The 19,530-nt window shown below is 37.9% G+C and overlaps 1 protein-coding gene, 1 long non-coding RNA gene and 4 other non-coding genes across 7 annotated transcripts; all 6 read left to right on the top strand.

Annotated features, from left to right (window-relative positions):
* The first annotated feature begins 197 nt into the window (after positions 1-197).
* Positions 198-9,504, top strand: ppt2b (palmitoyl-protein thioesterase 2b). The gene is made up of 8 exons (XM_058754489.1): positions 198-546; positions 957-1,110; positions 3,229-3,324; positions 3,431-3,538; positions 6,134-6,217; positions 6,378-6,462; positions 6,583-6,637; positions 7,578-9,504. The coding sequence occupies exons 1-8, from the start codon at positions 406-408 to the stop codon at positions 7,719-7,721; spliced, it is 867 nt and encodes a 288-aa protein (XP_058610472.1). The 5' UTR covers positions 198-405; the 3' UTR covers positions 7,722-9,504.
* Positions 9,505-12,745: 3,241 nt separating this feature from the next.
* LOC131526358 (uncharacterized) lies at positions 12,746-18,757 on the top strand. Of its 2 annotated transcripts, none has more exons than XR_009267434.1 (7): positions 12,746-13,215; positions 13,383-13,488; positions 14,961-15,035; positions 15,363-15,482; positions 15,759-15,818; positions 18,276-18,395; positions 18,662-18,757. It is a non-coding gene; the product is annotated as an uncharacterized LOC131526358 (long non-coding RNA). The 2 variants fall into 2 exon arrangements; XR_009267433.1 differs by having other exon boundaries at positions 13,380-13,488.
* On the top strand, positions 15,089-15,218 carry LOC131526480 (small nucleolar RNA SNORA3/SNORA45 family). The gene has a single exon (XR_009267468.1). It is a non-coding gene; the product is annotated as a small nucleolar RNA SNORA3/SNORA45 family (small nucleolar RNA).
* Positions 15,547-15,676, top strand: LOC131526481 (small nucleolar RNA SNORA3/SNORA45 family). Its single transcript, XR_009267469.1, has one exon. It is a non-coding gene; the product is annotated as a small nucleolar RNA SNORA3/SNORA45 family (small nucleolar RNA).
* Positions 18,003-18,131, top strand: LOC131526478 (small nucleolar RNA SNORA3/SNORA45 family). The gene has a single exon (XR_009267466.1). It is a non-coding gene; the product is annotated as a small nucleolar RNA SNORA3/SNORA45 family (small nucleolar RNA).
* On the top strand, positions 18,460-18,589 carry LOC131526479 (small nucleolar RNA SNORA3/SNORA45 family). The gene has a single exon (XR_009267467.1). It is a non-coding gene; the product is annotated as a small nucleolar RNA SNORA3/SNORA45 family (small nucleolar RNA).
* Positions 18,758-19,530: the final 773 nt, after the last annotated feature.

Here is a 19,530-nt window from a genome sequence, read left to right as displayed (position 1 = left end):
CAGAAGCACGGTTTGCAAATGTATTTACAGCTAAATGTTATGAGATTTTTAGAAAGGAAAATCAAAAGAGAAAAAAGAGGTATAATTTCCTTTTTTTTACCACAAAAATTATGAAGCAAGCCTCTTATTTGCCACAGAAGCTAGACTGATGTGCAGAAAGCTTCACCGTGTCTGGGAGGGCCACTGGGCACGGATATGACGTAGCGAACGCTTGTGTTGATGTACTAACCGGAAGCAACACAAACAGATACATATATAGACCTAAATATGAGAGACGGAGCCGAGCGCGCAGAGAGACTCGCGTACAGGAGCATACACATAGATCACTCATAACGTTATTATTTGGTTTTATTGTAACTGTTTTAGACGTTCATCTAAATAAGTCGTGTTTTTATTGTTATTGTTATGATGAAGGGTGCGTGTGTGTGGCCGCTGGTCGCGGTGTGTGTGTTGTGTGTGTGTGTCGCGTATAAACCGGTGATCATCATTCATGGGCTCTTCGACAGTCCTGCGGATTTCATCAGCCTTCTCCGATTCATCAACCTGGTAAATCATTCATCTGATAATATTATTGTGTGTTTCCTATCGTTACTCTGTTTCACATCTGTGCATTTGCACAGGGTCAATATACAGACAATAACTCCACAATAGAGACTTACATTAAGGACAAAAAGCCTCTTGCAACTCCAAGATATGCCAAAGCATATGTGGTTTACCAGTTATCAAAAATAAATAAAAATAGCATAGCCCTATTTATTATCTTCAATGATTATTAAAAAGATTATTTACTGAAATAAAATAATATAATATAATTTATTGCTGTTTTGTTGTTGTAGCTCATGACTGAGGATGGAAATAACATGTGACAGGATTCAAGCAAATCCACCACAGGCTGCAGAGCACAGTTTGTGGTCTGTTCATGTGTAACTGATTTGTGTGTTTTGTGTGTGTGACAGTCTCACCCGGGCACTAATGTGACTGTCCTGGACCTGTTTGACCGCAGCGCCAGCTTGCAGCCGCTCTGGAAGCAGGTGGAGGGCTTTACAGAAGCCATATATCCCATCATGCAGAACGCAGCCGATGGCATCCACCTCATCTGCTACTCGCAGGGTTTGTAGCCCACACACTAGTGTTAAGCTGAGTGCTATATTCTGAATATACACATGGCTGGAAGCCGCTGTTGTTAGGCACAATGTGCACCACACGCTGCTTTGCAACATCATGACATAATACTGCACATCAAACCATCGTGTCTAACCCCAGCACAGCAACAGATTAACTTTTTATTTTTTTTTTTAATCCAAATTTATTACTTACAAATGATCACACTTGCAGCCTCACAGAGCCATACATTCAGAAGAGAACCGTGGTCTGCAAACAAAAGGAGAAATGTTCTTCACAATTATACTGTATGTGCAATTCAAATACATAAATCTTATATTTAAGCCTAACCCTGAGATAATAAAAATATTTCCAGATGAACTACAGATTAATCTATATACCAAACAAATCTACCGAGAGGTTTGGAAACTTTTCTTTTGGTATCTTAATTGTTAAGGCCCTGTATGCTTCACTTGCAGAGAAACAGGGATTTCAGTGTGGCTCCTGGAGTAAATTGTTCAGTTCAGTCAAAAGCTAAACATGGGTCACTTTGCATACAGATGATACTTTTTTCTTTTAAAGAGGAATGTCTCAAGAACAAATGCTGATTAAATGTATCTTCTTTCCATCTATCAAAACAGCTGCATAGCACATAACTGAGTGCCACAAATATACTTTTCCCAAAGTTTGTGCATGTACCTCTAGAAGTATAATCTTTATTTATGACTTATTTGGGATATAATGCAACAAAGATTGCTAAAGTCAACAGATTTGACTAATAGACCTACCAGTCTCGGAGTAAAAATAACAATTTTGCTGTCATCTTTCTAAAGTCATTTTTACCTCCCTGTAATTTGGCTCTGAATCTTGGGTGAAAATTGTCATTTTGACCCTCTCTACAAAATAGTACATTTACTTTCTTCATATGCTTTCGTTTATATGCTTTTCGTTCTGTTTGTCTGTCTTCAGTATAAATAAATCAGATTAAATAAAAATGCTAATTATACGTCTGTGTATAAATGCTACAATTTTGCATTAAAGTAATGTGAATTTGGCTAATTGTGCTTAATTGTCAGGAAAGTAATATCACAATACAAACATTTTAATGGTCTTAAAAGTTTATTTTGTTTAGTCCTCTGATGCTCCTTGTCCACTTTTGCCTGAAAAACTTACATTTAGCAATAGCCAACAATACATTGTATGAGTCAAAATTATTGATTTTTCTTTTATGCCAAAAATCATTAGGATATTAAGTAAAGATCATGTTCCATGAAGATATTTTGTAAGTGTCCTACCGTAAATATATCAAAACTTCATTTTTGATTAGTAATATGCATTGCTAAGAACTTCATTTGAACAACTTTAAAGGTGATTTTCTCAATATTTAGATTTTTTTGCTCCCTCAGATTACAGATTTTCAAATAGTTGTATCTCAGCCAAATATTGTCCGATCCTAACAAACCATACATCAATGGAAAGATTATTTATTCAGCTTTCATTTAGATATTTGTATTTATTTATTTATAATTGGAATGGTGTGAAACTTGGTGACCTTTGTGCTACTTGCTATGTGAACATTGATGGGGTGAAACTAAACCATTGAGTGCAGAACAGACACACAGGCCTCTGGTGGTTACACCATACATATGGATATGATTTTTCTGTCCAGATAGTTCTTCGCACTGGATTTTAAATGCCTTTTAATCTTAAATACTGCATTAATGGGTGAAAAATAATAATAATGCAAATATATAACATATATTTTAAATAGAAATAAATTGTGTAATTATGAGGCAACACAAATATCGTTTAGTAAAATCCTCTCCAAATACAGAGGCTAAATCTAACTTTCTGTTGGAATTCTTTTGTGAATTTAACCTGGTCATATTCTTGAAAGTGTTCTTTGTATACAAATATTTTACTGCTATTACTTAACTCTGTTCTAAAGTTTTACATTTTTTGTGTTTGTCTATAAAGTTAGATGTGTTTTTAGATGGCAGACTCTGCTTTTCTGCTTTTTACTTATTTTTGCCACCGTCCTCATTTAGCTCTTACTCTTGGTTGTTTTTATGTGTCACCTCGGCTTATATAAACGTTACAGTGAGGGCTTGTCTGAATCTGTTTCAGGTGGCCTGGTGTGTCGAGGAATCCTGTCCACTCTTCCAGACCATAATGTGCACTCTTTCATATCTCTGTCTTCTCCGCAGGCGGGGCAGTATGGAGGTAATTACTTGCTGAGAAACACGTGTACAGACTGCTGTCCTGGTTAAACGCTGAACTGAAATGCCTCGACTCATTGAGGGTTTCTGGGTTTGCTCTTCTTTTGTAGACACAGACTATCTGAAGTACCTCTTCCCTCAGTTTGTCAAATCCAACCTGTATCATGTGTGCTATACTGCAGTGGGCCAGAAAATATCAATCTGTAACTACTGGAACGGTGAGTGCGTGAATGAATCAGAAAACAGACACATAAATCATGCTGGTACCCAAACTATTAATGGGGCTTGGGGCAAAATCCCACCAAAAAAAGCCTCCCAAATTCGTGATACAGGGACAGAAAAGTGTCCCTGCACAATTAAACTAAATTGATTGCCATTTTCAAGATTAATACTGATGGCGATTACATCATTGCATTTAAATCTGTTCATGTTGTATCAGATTCTTTACACACAGTTTTTTGCAGTGTTGCACATTACAGCACACGACATATGGTTGTGAGTGTGTGAACGCAGTGAACAATCAGAGGCGTTTCTTGCTAATTTCATCATCATAAATAACAAATTGCAGATACGCTGTTAAGTAAGAGATTTATTTTGCCGTGTAGACGCTTCAGTGATGGGGAATCTTTGGTCGCTTTTCTGTATTACATATGTATTTTGTTTTTTCAAGTCTTTATATTCCAATGCATAAAAACAAACCATTTCATAAATGGTTAATTTTTTTTGTTTGTGAAGCCTACAAGAATGACTTAGACGAAATGTACTCCGTTAACCATCTTTAATAATCATTATTACAAAATCAAGGGTAATAACTGACAATAATGATTAAGAAGTGGAATCAGGTGTAGCCAAGCTTCAGGAAGAGTTGTCAGAAAAAGCATTGTAGAGACTTGAGAAGAATTGCATATATGGTTCTTACAGTGTTAGGAGGTTCACTTAAAACAAAACATCGTTTGCCGTTACAAAAAAGTTATTATTAATGATTATTTATATGACTAAAAAGTATTTTAAAAGTATAGTAGCAATTTGAAGTTTAAGTTGAAACGGCTTCAAAACTATGCAGATTGAAATTAGAAAAGCTTCATAAACATCTTTTGTTGGTCTCGAGTGACGGTTAAAGGAATGATGTAGCCTGAAAAAGTGATTTTCTGAAAATGATTGGCTTTGATCCCTGAAGTACCATCATGCCTTACTTGCCAAACTAAAATGACTGTGAAACATATTTTATTGGATTGTACTGTTTTTAATGTAAATAGACAACGGTTTTATTCAGAGGTGTGTTTAACTGATTTATTTAAAAATGTATTACCTGAATGTGTTTTAGAATTATTGTCTAGAGTACATCTGAAATGTCTTTTATAACATTTTGTTAATTGTATACCTTGCATAATGTATTCTGAGATCGCCATGAAAATAGCCTTGATGCTGGCATGGTGTTAAACAGTGAATACATAAATAAAATAAATTGATCCCTGAAGTCATGCAGGTTTAGAATGACGTGAGATTGAGTAAATAATCGTAGAATTTGTTTCTGTGGGGCTGGAAGCGGAGCTCGTAATACAAATGCGCTGTTTGTTGCTTTCGCAACGCTAGTGTTTACATGCTGTATGAGATGTAAACAGTGACCACGTTATGGAGGATGATCAGATATTTGTTTAGAAACCAGACAACAAACGAGTGATTAATCCTGAGTGGCGGCTTCACTTCACGCACGGTTCAGCAAGGTTAACTACTGTACTGTGTAAAATACAATAGTTTACCTTACTTGGATATAATTAGTTATATTTACTTACTTGTTGTTATACTTACTAGGTTCTATTAAGTTACAGCTACTTTCAAGGCACATAAAACAATTTACTTACTGCTTTGAGTGACACTTAAAATATTCAAGTAGCTAAAAGAGGGACCATTGACATTAATAAACCAGTGAGAGGCAATAATATGTTGCTAATGCGCAACATAACAAAAGAAGAAAAGAAAAAGAGACTTTTCACTTATTTCCTCCATGTCTGCAGTTATCTTTCACTAGTTGCATTCACTCGTTTCCCAAAGACATCAACTGAAATATTTGAGAACATCACACTAGCTGACTTCAGAAATAGATTTAGATTTTCCTAAAATGTTTTTTTTTTTTTTTACTCACCATTATAGTGATTAGTGAATCACAACAATGGTAACAATTCAATTTTATTTTTATTAATTATAATTAACCATTTTATTTGCTCTTTTTGTTGTGCTACTACTGACACAAGACAGCAAATAAAATTGGCAAATAAAAACAACAACAGTAAAACAAAACAATTGCATAATTTATTCATGCCACAATGCACTCTGGGAGTCAGTGAGTAGCTATACTAAGCCATGAGTAAAGCTAAAGTAGAGGATCAAGTACCCCCTACAGTTCTTTTTTAGTTACTAGAACTCTTATGTAAGTATACTATACTATCTAAGCATTTGTCAGTACAGCATACTATTCCTATTTCACTTTACTTAGTTTTTTTTTTTTTAAGGCAGACGGTTTGCATGCTTTTTTTAAGTAAACCCAACTAATTAGATTTTACAATGAACTGTAATAACTCCTGGCCGAGAACAGTTTGTAATCGTGCTGTTGAACTAAGCTCAAGTGGAAATATAACTGAACCATTTCTTACTGTTCTTCGAGCCGTTCGGCCCTGCAGCGGAAAAGTGAATAACTGAATAACAACGCTCAAACATTATATTTTTGTTACAATAATGGTATTATTAAGAAGACTAGTGTTTCTATATGGTATCATGAGACATGCGGTGATGTTTAAGTGTTTTTTTGTCTTCAGACCCTCATCACAGAGACATGTACATCAACAGCAGCGACTATCTGGCCTTACTGAACAACGAGAGAGCGAATCCCAACTCTACTGGTGAGGAAACCGAACACATCACCTGCCTTTAGCTAAACAAGTATATTTTCTGTAAGAGCATGTGATTGTGATTGTGGTTTTGAGTGCTAGAGCTGGCTTCCTTTTTTCCCAGGAGAAAGTGTTTATTACTGGTGTGTGATGTAGTACTGTCTTTGCACAGCTTGGAAACAAAACTTCCTGCGCATTAAGAAGCTGGTGCTGATTGGTGGAGCTGACGATGGAGTCATCACTCCGTGGCAGTCAAGGTTGGTTAAATCACTTTTGTCATCTTCAACTCTGATTCATAGAAGCTTGAAATGTAGTGATTATTTTCCGTTATTCGTTGTGAAGAGATTTTTATGATGCCTCATTTTCTTGCCTTTCAGTCAGTTTGGTTTCTACGATGAGAATGAAACAGTCGTTGAGATGAAAAACCAGAAAGTAAGCTTCATTTCAATTCTTTGTAATTCAAATAATTGTGTGCTTCTAATTTTAAAGCAACAGTTTGGACAGGACCCTTTTCTATTCTAACATGACAATGCCTCTGTGTATAAGGCAAGGTTCAAAAAGAAATGATTGATTGAGTCAGTGTGGAAGAACTTGACTGGTCTGCAGAAAGCCAAGTCCTAATCCAAGCTGAACACCTCTGGTGTGACTTTAAATGCAGACCTTGAGCCAAAAACTCTTCACCAAACACCAATGACTCGTACATATGGGTTCAGTCATTTTAGACACTTTCAAAACTGTTGCAACAGAGATGGAAATACAATTTTTAAATGCATGAATTATGTTTCCATCTTTGTTGCCACAGTTTTGGAAGTGCATTTTTCTGTTCAAAAGAAGGGGGTGTCCCAATTCTTTTGGCAATATAGTTTATATTATGTAAACAAAAACTTTTATTTTGGATGCGATTTAATCGTTTGACAGCACTAATATATATATTATTATTAGGGATGCACCGCTGATATTTATCGGCCAATTTTTGATTATTTTTTAAAGCCGTCGGCATATCGGAAATAGCATGAAAAGGGCCGATACCCATGGTTTATTAATTAACTGCATGGAGACAATGAGTTGCATGAGTGCTGCATAATCCATCGGTTTTCTCTGGGCAAAATAATTAAATACTTGCCAAAACAAAATAAAATCTGGACAAAACATAGTTTGTCAGACAGCACAGTACAGCCTATTCAAATGTGAAATTTTTAGTTTTAAAGACCTGCTTTATGCAATTGACCAATATTGTTAAAATCGGTATCGGACAAAAAAATAAAAAATCCTATCGGTGCATCCCTAATATATATATATTGACGGTTAGGTTCTTCTTGTACCTGTAGCTTAGGTTTCCAGCTCTTCCTCATGACTCTGGCTTGTTTTCCAGGTGTTTTTGATGGACTTCTTTGGGCTGAAGACGCTGTACGCTCGAGGAGATCTGGTTCTGTGTTCGATGGCAGGTGTCACTCATGTCTTCTGGCACTCAAATGAAACCGTTTATAAAACCTGCATTGAGAAATGGCTTACATAGATACTGACAAACTCCCACAAAGACCCACACTTGACTTCAGATCTTTCTCTATTTTCTATTCATTGATACAGTCTTGCACATTTTGTTACAGTACACTAATGCATTGCATCAGAACATACATATCTGTTACTGTGTCCGCTGAATGCCTCTACGACAGAGACACACATTCAGTCAAATATAGGTATAGAAAGGTGAACGCTAAATATAAGGAATAACCATCAGTGCCTGAGGGATACATTTCTCATTTTGCAGAAAGATCTTAACCACTATTTTTCAATGTATGTAGATATTGTTCTAATTCTCTTTTGATTTATGTGGTGTGTTTGATGTTTACTGTGCTGCCGCCATAACATTTATGCCTTACATATGATGTGTTTGGACACGACTTTGTCTGAAATCCAAGTGCTACCAGTGCAATGAGAAAGGAGAAAAAGGGATAGCGTGAACGAATGAATCGGAAAGGGAATTGCATTTGTTGTATATAACATTACCTCTCACTTCACATCCTTCAAGCCTCAGCCTAACATTGCATGCTCGACCCTAAAGGGACTTGACAGCTCATTCATATGAAATACTTGTGTTAAGGTATTTTTACTGTTATTTTATGCTTATAGAAACCTGGTGTTTTATGCTTGAAGGTCATCTTGCTCTAACAAGGTGTTCAATTCACATAGTGTTAACATTTTTAGAACGATTCAGAAAAGGGATTCATAGAAGCACAATTTGAAAGAATGCATTTAGAAATCTATTCCCCCTCTCTGAGGTAAATGTATGCTATACAGATGAGTACTGTACAAAACATATTTTTCCATATTTATTGTTATCGTAGCAGTGTTATGTGTTTTGTTTTATGTTTTAGCTTGTTTTAACTATTTTGAATTAAATGCTTGACATTGGGGGTTAACGGCTAGTTTACCATAAAGTATAAGTATAGTGTCTGAAGTAGAAAATTCTTTAATACTGAAGTACACTTTTCAGCTAAATGTGGTTTTGTTCAATATTTCAACACCGTGAAACCTCTCCAGATGTAGATTTTGTAAAGGACTGGAGCTGCATACCAGTGTGCTTTACTGTTTTTACTCAAGTCAGCTTTCAGAATAAAATTTCCATTTTATGTTGTTAACGGCGTTGTCTGTTGTTAAATGTTGCCCATGCAGACTTTGAATGAATAGAAAAAGTTAAGAAATGTTTTAGAAGTGTGCGTAAGTGCAGCTGTCTAAACCTGGGTTCCTGAAATCTTGTCCTGGAGGGCCAATGCGCTGCAGAGTTTAGCTGTAACCCTGATCAAACTCACCCACCTGTGATTCTCTAATGATCCCGAAGACACTGAAAGACATGCTCCGGTGGGTTTGATCAGGGTTAGAGCCGAGCTCTGCAGGAACAGTGTTGGGGGTAACGCATTACAAGTAACGCAAATTACTTCATCTAATTACTTTTTTGAAGTAACACATTACTTTTTAATTTAGAAGGAAACTCCAGTTACTTTGTTTCTCATGTATTGAGTGACAGCTCTGGTGTTGAGAGAAATCAGGAGTAAGTGCAGAGCGTTGTGTGTGAACATGATCTTACTGTAGTTCTAGACTAAATATCAGCATGCGTTTACTCATCTCACCTGCACAAAAACACATTCAGTATTCCTCAAAAGAATAAAAAGTCAAATCCAAAGTCAGAATATTATACAAACCTGCAATAATGAAATATGTTAAATAAGACAAACACAATATATGTATTTAATCCCATTTTATTAACCAATGTCTTTGCTACTGAGCTTCGATGATCCAATTCAACTGTACTAATAAACAAAAATGACACATTTGTTTCATTTTAGTTATTGCTGAATAGTGTTGAACTTTCTTCTCCTGCGTCATATTCTTCATGCGATTAGTTTGAGCGGCGTCCTCTACTGTACAGACGTGATTTTACATTTCCTTCAGCCTGAGGCTCATTCATTTCACTTTTGGTGTGAAAGGGCTTTTACATTGGTACAAATTTTTATATTAAAAACAAACAAGCAAGTCCTGCCCAGATTTCAAAAGTAGCGTAACGCATTACTTTCTATAAAAAGTAACTAACGGAATTAGTTACTCTTTTAGGGAGTAATGCAATATTGTAATGCATTACATTTAAAAGTAACTTTCCCCAACACAGCACTGTGCAGGAACATGGATCTCGTGGGCCAGATTTGAGGATCCCTGGTCTAAACCATGTGGTGTTACATGTATAAGTAGGATGCATTTTTGGGGTAACCTGCCCTTGTCTCTGTGTGGCTAGTCTGGTGTGTTAGTTTGCCTGCTTTAGTCCAGAAGAACAATCCATCTGAACGACTAAAAGCACTCGAGTGCAGTTCATATGTGCCACTGATCTGAGTGAGTGTCACGTCTTGTTCGTGTTTCTCTGAGTTCAGGGAAGAAAGCAGGTTATGCAACATACCAGGGTAAGTTTATACAAGTACAAGTGATATTGCACCGTTCAAAATTATATCTCATAAATTCCTTACAATATGATGTACATAGAGAACTATGAACTGTGGCGTGGCCTGTTAAGCCAGTCTGGATGCTGATATAACAAATGAATAGATATAGAGATAGGAAATGGAAAGACAATCAGATTTTCACAGATGCATCAAAGGATCTGCGAACAGATGTGACAGGAGCTGGTTTTCCTGAGTGGATTTCAGTAAAATCACATCAGACTGTTTCAATGTTTACACTTTCCAATGCTTTACCGTCGACCGATATTTCAGCCGATATCTGGGATTTTTCAAATATCGGCATCGGCCGATAAGTTTTTCTGTTTGGCCAATGCGTTCGACGCTGGACTTTTATTTTGACATTCTCCCTCTTGTTCACTGTTATCGTTCTGTCTAATACGGAAAGAAGTCTGTCTAATAATCAGATAAAACGGTTAAACAAAGGAATTAAAATGTTTTCGGCTTCTCCCGATAAGGGGTCACCACAGCAGATCATCCGTCTCCATTTTGCTCTGTCCTATACGTCTTCCTCTGTCACACAAACCACTCGCATGTCCTCCATCACCACATCCATGAACCTCCTTTTTGGTCTTCCTCTTCTCCTCCTGCCCGGTGGCTCCATCCTCAGCACTCTTCTCTGCACATGCCCAAACCATCTTAGTCTTGCCTCTCTCACTTTATCTACAAAGTCTGTCCTACCTGCGCTGTCCCTCTAATATGCTAATTTCTGATCCTGTCCGTCCTCGTTACTCCCAAAGAAAATCGCGGCATCTTTAACTCTGCCACCTCCAGCTCCTTCTCCTGTTTTTTTGTTCGTCTGTGCCACCACCTCCAAGCCATACGACATAGCTGGTCTTGTAAACTTTACCTTTCACTCTTGCAGGTACGCTTCTATCACAAATCACTGCTGACACTCTTCTCCACCCACTCCACCCTGCCTGCACTCTCTTCTTTAATTCTCTGCCACACTCTCCAATACTTTGGACAACTGACCCCAAGTATTTAAACTCATCCACCTTCACCACATCTGTTTCTTGTAACTGTACCGTTGTGCTTCTCTCTATCCCCCTTTAAGCACATGTACTCTTGTCTTGCTGCTACTGACTTTCATTCCCCTTCTCTTCAGTGCATACCTCCACCTCTCCAAACTCACCTCCACCTGTTGCCTACTCCCACTACACATCACAACATCATCTGCAAACATCATAGTCCAGGGAGGTTCCTCCCTGATCCCATCCGTCAACCTGTCCATCACCATTGCGAACAAGAAAGGGCTAAGAGCAGATCCTTGATGCAATCCCACTTTCACCTTGAACCAGTCTGTCATTCCTACTGCACACCTCACCGCTGTCACACTGCCCTCATTCATATCCTGCATACCATGGTAGAACAGTTTGAATCCACCGCTGATGCTCCTGGCCTTACTCCCCTTCCACTTTGTCTCTTGCACACACAGTATGTCTACTTTTCTCCGCATAGCATAGTTTCCACCGGTACCCTGCTGGCTAGCAGTAGCACCTGTGGCGGTCGTTGTTAACCCGGGCCTTGACCGATCCGGTATGGAAATTTGGTTAATGATCCGCATGTTTAATTTGGCACAGGTTTTACGCCGGATGCCCTTCCTGACGCAAACCTCCCCATTTGTCCGGGCTTGGAACCGGCACTGAGAGTGTACTGGCTTGTGCAACCCCAATGGCTGGGTTCAAAGGAATTAAAATGTATATGAAAAAGTATTATAACGATTTCTTTCATATTATTAATAATAGAAAGGCAAACATTATAATACTTTCTCTTGCCATCAGCATTTAGCAAATACTCATTTACATCATTTAAACCAATCTTTGAATGTCTAATGAACATTTAATTTCACAAGCCTTGCAAACTTAGTCAAATCCAGCTGTGAGATCTTATAAAGTGTGCATTTGTATCCTGCATGATCGCGTGTTCTCTGTGTGATGGTCGATCAGTGTGAATCGAAAGCGGACAGGAGGAGAGTTCAGCTTCACTGGAGACGGGCAATCGACTTATGATTTCAAATTATGCTGTGCTTTATGCATTTGCCCGCTGTCATATTCATGTCACTTTCACTGTGTGCTGTATGTAAAAATGAGTGTTACCTTGACTTTATTGGAAAAAGAAATATGATTCCCAATGCACACAAACTTCCCAGAATACTGAGTGCCCTGTTGGTTGCAGTGTTTACTTCCTTTTTAATTATATTTTTATTAAATATTTATTTATTTGCGAAAAATACTTTGTCATCTGTAGTACAAGTATGTTTATTTTACACATTTATTTTTTAATCCATTTTCAAATGATTTCAAATTTCTTAAATATTAATTAAAATAAATAAAATTATATCGGCTTTATACTGCATTCCAAGATATCGGCATCAGCTGTCAAAAAAACAATATTGTCTGACCACTACATGATAGAGTGAGTTTTATTAATTAATTAATTATGTAATGTAATTAACTTCATAATTAATTAATTAATTAGGCCTATTTATTTAATTAATTTGTTTTTTTTGCTATGTAGTGATTCTGTATCTGGCCAGAAACCATCAGGACCCGCTTTATGAAACCTTGCTTACTGAATAGTCAGAGATAGTGAAGGAAAAACATTGCAGAAATGAGAAAACAGACAAACTAGCAAAGGAAGCAGTCCAAAAAAAAAAAAAAAAAAAGAGTGGATAATTTAAGAGATAAGGGAGCTAACAAATAGCAAATAATATGTAAGCTGAGAATGGGACATAGCAGACTTCACATAATAGGAAACATTCAACAGGACAATGAGATCAATGTTTTTAAGTTATGTGAGAAATTCATTCACAACAGAAAATAATTGATGACTAATTTACAGTAAATAGGAAGGATAGAGGGCAATATGAAAGAAAAAAATAAAATAAATAACATATCAGATGCCAGCTGTTGTAAAACTTGTACAAAAAGGGAAAGAAGGCTCCAGAGATGTTCTTACAGGGAGATCACGACCTCTGCAGCTACACAACTGGAGAAAGTGCGGGTAATGAGCAACTTAGACTCAGTAGTGTACTGTCTTTTTAAACTTTACACGTTTATCATTTACTGGGTAACAATTAGGAAACAGGAAAAAAAATAACCCTAAAAAACAGAATTATTGTTGTACAGTGTGACAGAATTACGCTATATTTATGTGCGCATGCGCAGTAGCCGGCTCCGGCGGCTCTTCCGGTGAACGGATGACTTCAGGGACACGCGCAGGCTGGACGGTCTTTTCCGTTTTGGAGAGACGAGGAGTGCGGCGACTGAGACATGAGTGAGACATAACGCTTGGTTTTAACGGAAAATGTTGATATGATTTATCATTCCATGCGTAATATACTTCTCTAACAATATTTGGCGCACAATAATCGAACACCGATATCTGTTGAGTGTTAGGAAATGCTTCTGTATGCGACCACGTGCATTAGTTTGCTCCACTAAGGTCTTCAACGATGTAACAGAAGCCTTAAGTATCATTTTAGAGACGTGGGTAAAGTTGGTTTTATATTCGCACATTCACAACACTCACTCACTTCCGCGTAAAATAACTTTCTAATTAGATGTACAATAAAGTTATTTTTTGCTAATTCCAAAACCAAATTTGGGGACTGAAAAACACGAATCGTAATGTGGACTAATGTGATTATTAAACTGTAAATGTGAGCAGTTCGCGGTCCACGAATACGTGCATTATGCCAAGCAACTGATAATGATTTACTGTCGAGGGATTTCGACGATCTGTAAGGTTTTATTTTGTAATGTGTTGTGGGAGTGCATGTGGAAGCAGTAAAGCATGGACGCTTCAAAATAAGAGTCCCTGTGCGTTTCTGGCCGTGCGCTCTTATTTTTGCATCACAACAAATGCTTACAAAAAAGTTATTTTCCGTGAATGTGTGAAGCTACTGATTCCTTAGCCGCTACAGAAAAATAACTAATGATATAACACAGTACAGAAAACTATTTGGCAACAAAAGTATTTGATATCGATAATGGGCCTTTATCACAGTCGTCACATCCGGCTCCGATTAGTAGCGTAAAGGATTTTCCGCCTGCTTTATTGTCACTGGACAGACGCCAGTTTGTCAATCGTTGCACGCAATCACGGAGAATAACTCGATTAAGATGATCGAACTTGCTTTTAATTATCGTCTGTGGGCTGGAAATATTTCTTTATTTGAACAACTTAAATTTGATGCAATTCTAGAGGATTGTGAAAAAATGAGAGCATTATGATTAATACAACTAGTTTGCCCTAAACTTTTAATTGAATCCTTCTATACAGCCTTTAGTCATAATTAATATTTTAAGCTTTGGCTAATTCTAATGCTTATTAATGTGATGTGGTGTTTGTATAGTTTTCTCGCTGTTCTGTAATAAGGTGATCAGACTGAAGAATTGCATACAGTATGGCTCGATAAAGGCCTATAGTTAAAAATGTGATAAATGCCGGTTTACAATATTAAGTTACAATATTGTGTTTTGTACAATTGAAATAACCACTGACTCTATGATAGTCATTATGTACATCAGTGGAAATAACTGAAAGCTAATGAAACTGGAAGCATTTGTTAGAAAATTGCCATGCCTGTTCTTACTAAATATAAGGTGAATAAGTTGGACTTTGTGTGTAGTTTTTCCATCTGTTCTGAGTGGGTTGTATCTGCTGACATGTTAAGGAATCATGCCATTCTGAACTATTGAAAGGAAGCTGCTGTAAGAATGATTCAGCTGTTGTTGTTTTGACAGCGTGGCCCCAGAGATCCTCAGGAGATGTTGCTCCGTCAGACGGAGGATCTCTCTGCTTCAGGAGACGTTTGCCAGGTGCCCACTCTCTGCTCATCTTCAGTGCTTATAATATCCCTGATTGGTTCAGAAGCGAGACTAGAGTCACGTCCTGATGCTGCTCGTTGTCCTGATGTGCTAAAGTACTCGCAGAATAACTCTCTGCTTATTCATTGGCTGCTGCTTTTTATTGCCCAGCCAATCACCAGCTCAGAAACATGCCAAATATTGTGGCCTACCCTTTCTCTTAACCAGGTGCAACGCTACAAGTTTGCAATGCCAGGTCATTTGCTGCTTGTCTCAGTTGATTAAAGTCTTCAGATTATTCGTTTGTACTGACTCTCATTTCTTCATTGGATCAATTAGTTATTTGTTCTTCGATGATGGTGTGATGCTGAATGAGACGCGTGCCAGCTGCTCTCTTCAGTCTGAAGCGTGACCCTGATAACAGCAGCTGATGACCGCAGGAGACGTCACACGCTGAAGGTACTGCTGCTGTTCATTTCTCCGATCTAAATTATTCCTGCTTCTATGAAAGTAACGTGTGAAGCGCGAGACTAGAGTCACGTCCTGATGCTGCTCGTTGTCCTGATGTGCTAAAGTACTCGCAGAGTAACTCTCTGCTTATTCATTGGCTGCTGCTTTCTGTTGCCCAGCCAATCACCAGCTCAGAAACAGATCCCTCTTCATCGGACCGTTGTTGGTTCTGTTATATACTCGCTCAGCAGTGGTTGAAGTGTAACGTGTCGTTGTCTCTCAAAGCTCCTGCAGATGCTGGTGAATGCGGTCATTAATGGCGTATGGGTCAACAGTGCTGTCAGGGTGAGTTTGCTTCTTACTGAATAACTTCTGACCGAGACCATTATCCCTGAGTGGTCTAGACTAGGGCTGTCACCATTCCTCGATTCAATTCGAGTACTTGACTTTAAAAAGTCTGTGATTGTTGCCTGTGAGTAACCAGCAAAATACCAGAAGTGATGCAATCCACGGACGAGAATCCATGAAACACATTATTAGACCGTTTTCCAAGGCTGCATGATATTAAACCCATTTAAAATCATGATGAAGCATAATGCTGTTGTGAATTCACACATGCTACGTCTCAACTAAATGTTGCAGGTTTAACACATGCACTTTAATCATATGGTATTTTGAACGAAACTAAAACAATCGCTTGCTTTTGATATTTTATTTGAACTAATTATTGCCTCATTGCTATTATATACAGGTGCATCTCAATAAATTAGAATGTCGTGGAAAAGTTCATTTTTTTCAGTAATTCAACTCAAATTGTGAAACTCGTGTATTAAATAAACTACTTCAGTCTGTGTGCACTGAATTTAAGTCTTTGGTTCTTTTAATTGTTGAGATAGTGAATTGGTGGGTTTTTGTTAAACGTGAGCCAAAATCATCACAAATTATAATATGGTGACATGCCAATCAGCTAATCAACTCAAAACACCTGCAAAGGTTTCCTGAGCCTTCAAAACAGTCTCTCAGTTTGGTTCACTAGGCTACACAATCATAGGGAAGACTGCTGATCTGACAGTTGTCCAGAAGACAATCATTGACACCCTTCACAAGGAGGGTAAGCCACAAACATTCATTGCCAAAGAAGCTGGCTGTTCACAGAGTGCTGTATCCAAGCATGTTAACAGAAAGTTGAGTGGAAGGAAAAAGTGTGGAAGAAAAAGATGCACAACCAACCGAGAGAACCGCAGCCTTATGAGGATTGTCGAGCAAAATCGATTCAAGAATTTGGGTGAACTTCACAAGGAATGGACTGAGGCTGGGGTCAAGGCATCAAGAGCCACCACACACAGACGTGTCCAAGAATTTGGCTACAGTTGTCGTATTCCTCTTGTTAAGCCACTCCTGAACCACAGACAACGTCAGAGGCGTCTTACCTGGGCTAAGAAGAACTGGACTGTTGCCCAGTGGTCCAAAGTCCTCTTTTCAGATGAGAGCAAGTTTTGTATTTCATTTGGAAACCAAGGTCCTAGAGTCAGGAGGAAGCGTGGAGAAGCTCATAACACTGGACTTCAAGCAACTTGGGCTAAGTTTCCACAGTCTGTGATGATGGGGTGCAATGTCATCTGCTGGTGTTGGTCCATTGTGTTTTTTGAAAACCAAAGTCACTGCACCCGTTTACCAAGACATTTTGGAGCACTTCATGCTTCCTTCTGCTGACCAGCTTTTTAAAGATGCTGATTTCATTTTCCAGCAGAATTTGGCACCTGCCCACACTGCCAAAAGCACCAGAAGTTGGTTAAATGACCATGGTGTTGGTGTGCTTGACTGGCCAGCAAGACCACCAGACCTGAACCCCAGAGAGAATCTATGAGGTATTGTCAAGAGGAAAATGAGAAACAAGAGACCAAAGAATGCAGATGAGCTGAAGGCCACTGTCAAAGAAACCTGGGCTTCCATACCACCTCAGCAGTGCCACAGACTGATCACCTCCATGCCACGCCGAATTGAGGCAGTAATTAAAGCAAAAGGAGCCGCTACCAAGTATTGAGTACATATACAGTAAATGAACATACTTCCCAGAAGGCCAACAATTCACTAAAAATGTTTGTTTTATTGGTCTTATGAAGTATTCTAATTTGTTGAGAGTGAATTGGTGGGTTTTTGTTAAATGGTTCTTTTAATTGTGGTGATTTTGGCTCACAAAGACTTAAATTATGAAACTTGTGTATTAAATAAATTCAGTGCACACAGACTGAAGTAGTTTGAGTTGAATTACTGAAATTAACTTTTCCACGACATTCTAATTTGAGATGCATCTGTATGTATTAAGTAATTTTAAAGGTTATTGTTCACTTGGGTCTATTTTTATTACCACAAAAAAATTAATATCAGAATAATCGACTGATTACCAGAATAATTGTTCTAACAGCACTAGTCTAGACTATAACGTTATAATGTAGTAAGAAAATGAATTGCTTGTCTGCGACTGATTGTGATTTGTTTTTGATCATATCTACTCGATCAAGTATTCAAAGCGAGACTAGAGTCACGTCCTGATGCTGCTCGTTGTCCTGATGTGCTAAAGTACTCGCAGAATAACTCTCTGCTTATTCATTGGCTGCTGCTTTTATTGCCCAGCCAATCACCAGCTCAGAAACATGCCAAATATTGTGGCCTACCCTTTCTCTTAACCAGGTGCAACGCTACAAGTTTGCAATGCCAGATCATTTGCTGCTTGTCTCAGTTGATTAAAGTCTTCAGATTATTCGTTTGTACTGACTCTCATTTCTTCATTGGATCAATTAGTTATTTGTTCTTCGATGATGGTGTGATGCTGAATGAGACGCGTGCCAGCTGCTCTCTTCAGTCTGAAGCGTGACCCTGATAACAGCAGCTGATGACCGCAGGAGACGTCACACGCTGAAGGTACTGCTGCTGTTCATTTCTCCGATCTAAATTATTCCTGCTTCTATGAAAGTAACGTGTGAAGAGCGAGACTAGAGTCACGTCCTGATGCTGCTCGTTGTCCTGATGTGCTAAAGTACTCGCAGAGTAACTCTCTGCTTATTCATTGGCTGCTGCTTTCTGTTGCCCAGCCAATCACCAGCTCAGAAACATGCGTCATCATCTGATGCTGTATAATCTCAGACAAACACAAGCTGATGTCTAACAGCTGTTCTTTATTGTCTTAGGGATCATCACACCACCGCTGAAGATGAGCTGGAGAGTGTGAAGCCCAACTGTTAAACATCTGTTGCTTTATAAATAAATAAATATACACACACACAGCTATTGTGTGCAGTTGTGGTCTGTTAAGAAGCTGTACTCACTTCTGTTATACACACACACACACACACAAAGTTTGGCCTGTTATGCTGTTGATGCCAGTATATGTAAAATATACAATTATTCAGTGTAACAACGAGTTATTACATCCATTTTAGCAATGTTTAAAGAGTGTCATAAATGTAAGTGCTGTCATAGCACTTCATGTTTACAGGGTAGTTTTGTTTTTAGTTTGTTCCAAAAGTTTTGTGAAATTTCAGTCGCATTTATAAAATGAGGAAATGTGGTATAGAAAGAGCCCATTTATGTATCTGGTATTTTCTTAATAAAAATGTATTTTGTGTGTCGATTTCAAAAAGTCTTTAAATATTTTAGTTTTTTTTTTTTTTTTTCTAATGGCAATGATTTGTTGACAGGCTGTCAAAAGCATGTGTTTTTATTTCCTCACAAAAGCATTTTTAGCAAACTGAAGCCTTTCCTTCAACATCTGTTCAAAAATAGATGGCCTCATTGTCAGTGTACCACTGCATTAATTTATTTTTTTCAAACCTTGGAGATTTTGTTTTATTAGAACATAGTGTATATACATAGACATTCTGTGTATACATGTGTATAAGTTAACATAACATCCACTCATTAATCAGTAACTGAAGTTATCTTCATATTATCAGAATTATCCATGCATTTTACAAAATGCTTCTCCTTTGTAGCAGGGGTCACCAAACTAGATCCTGGAGGGTTGCAGAGTTTAGCTCCATCTTGCCTCACACCTGCC

The sequence above is a fragment of the Onychostoma macrolepis genome, chromosome 19, assembly GCF_012432095.1.
Source record: "Onychostoma macrolepis isolate SWU-2019 chromosome 19, ASM1243209v1, whole genome shotgun sequence".
Lineage (NCBI taxonomy): Eukaryota > Metazoa > Chordata > Actinopteri > Cypriniformes > Cyprinidae > Onychostoma > Onychostoma macrolepis.
The sequence above is the reverse complement of the archived record's forward strand: the minus strand, read 5'-3'. Positions and strand labels throughout refer to the sequence as shown.

What these genes read in the sequence shown, in the direction of transcription:
- ppt2b (XM_058754489.1), top strand. Translation starts at nt 406, where the DNA reads ATGATGAAGGGTGCGTGTGTGTGGCCGCTGGTCGCGGTGTGTGTGTTG. An exon ending in CCTCATCTGCTACTCGCAGG is followed by an intron (nt 1,111 to 3,228) that starts GTTTGTAGCCCA and finishes AATCTGTTTCAG; the next exon opens with GTGGCCTGGTGTGTCGAGGA. An exon ending in TTGAGATGAAAAACCAGAAA is followed by an intron (nt 6,638 to 7,577) that starts GTAAGCTTCATT and finishes CTTGTTTTCCAG; the next exon opens with GTGTTTTTGATGGACTTCTT.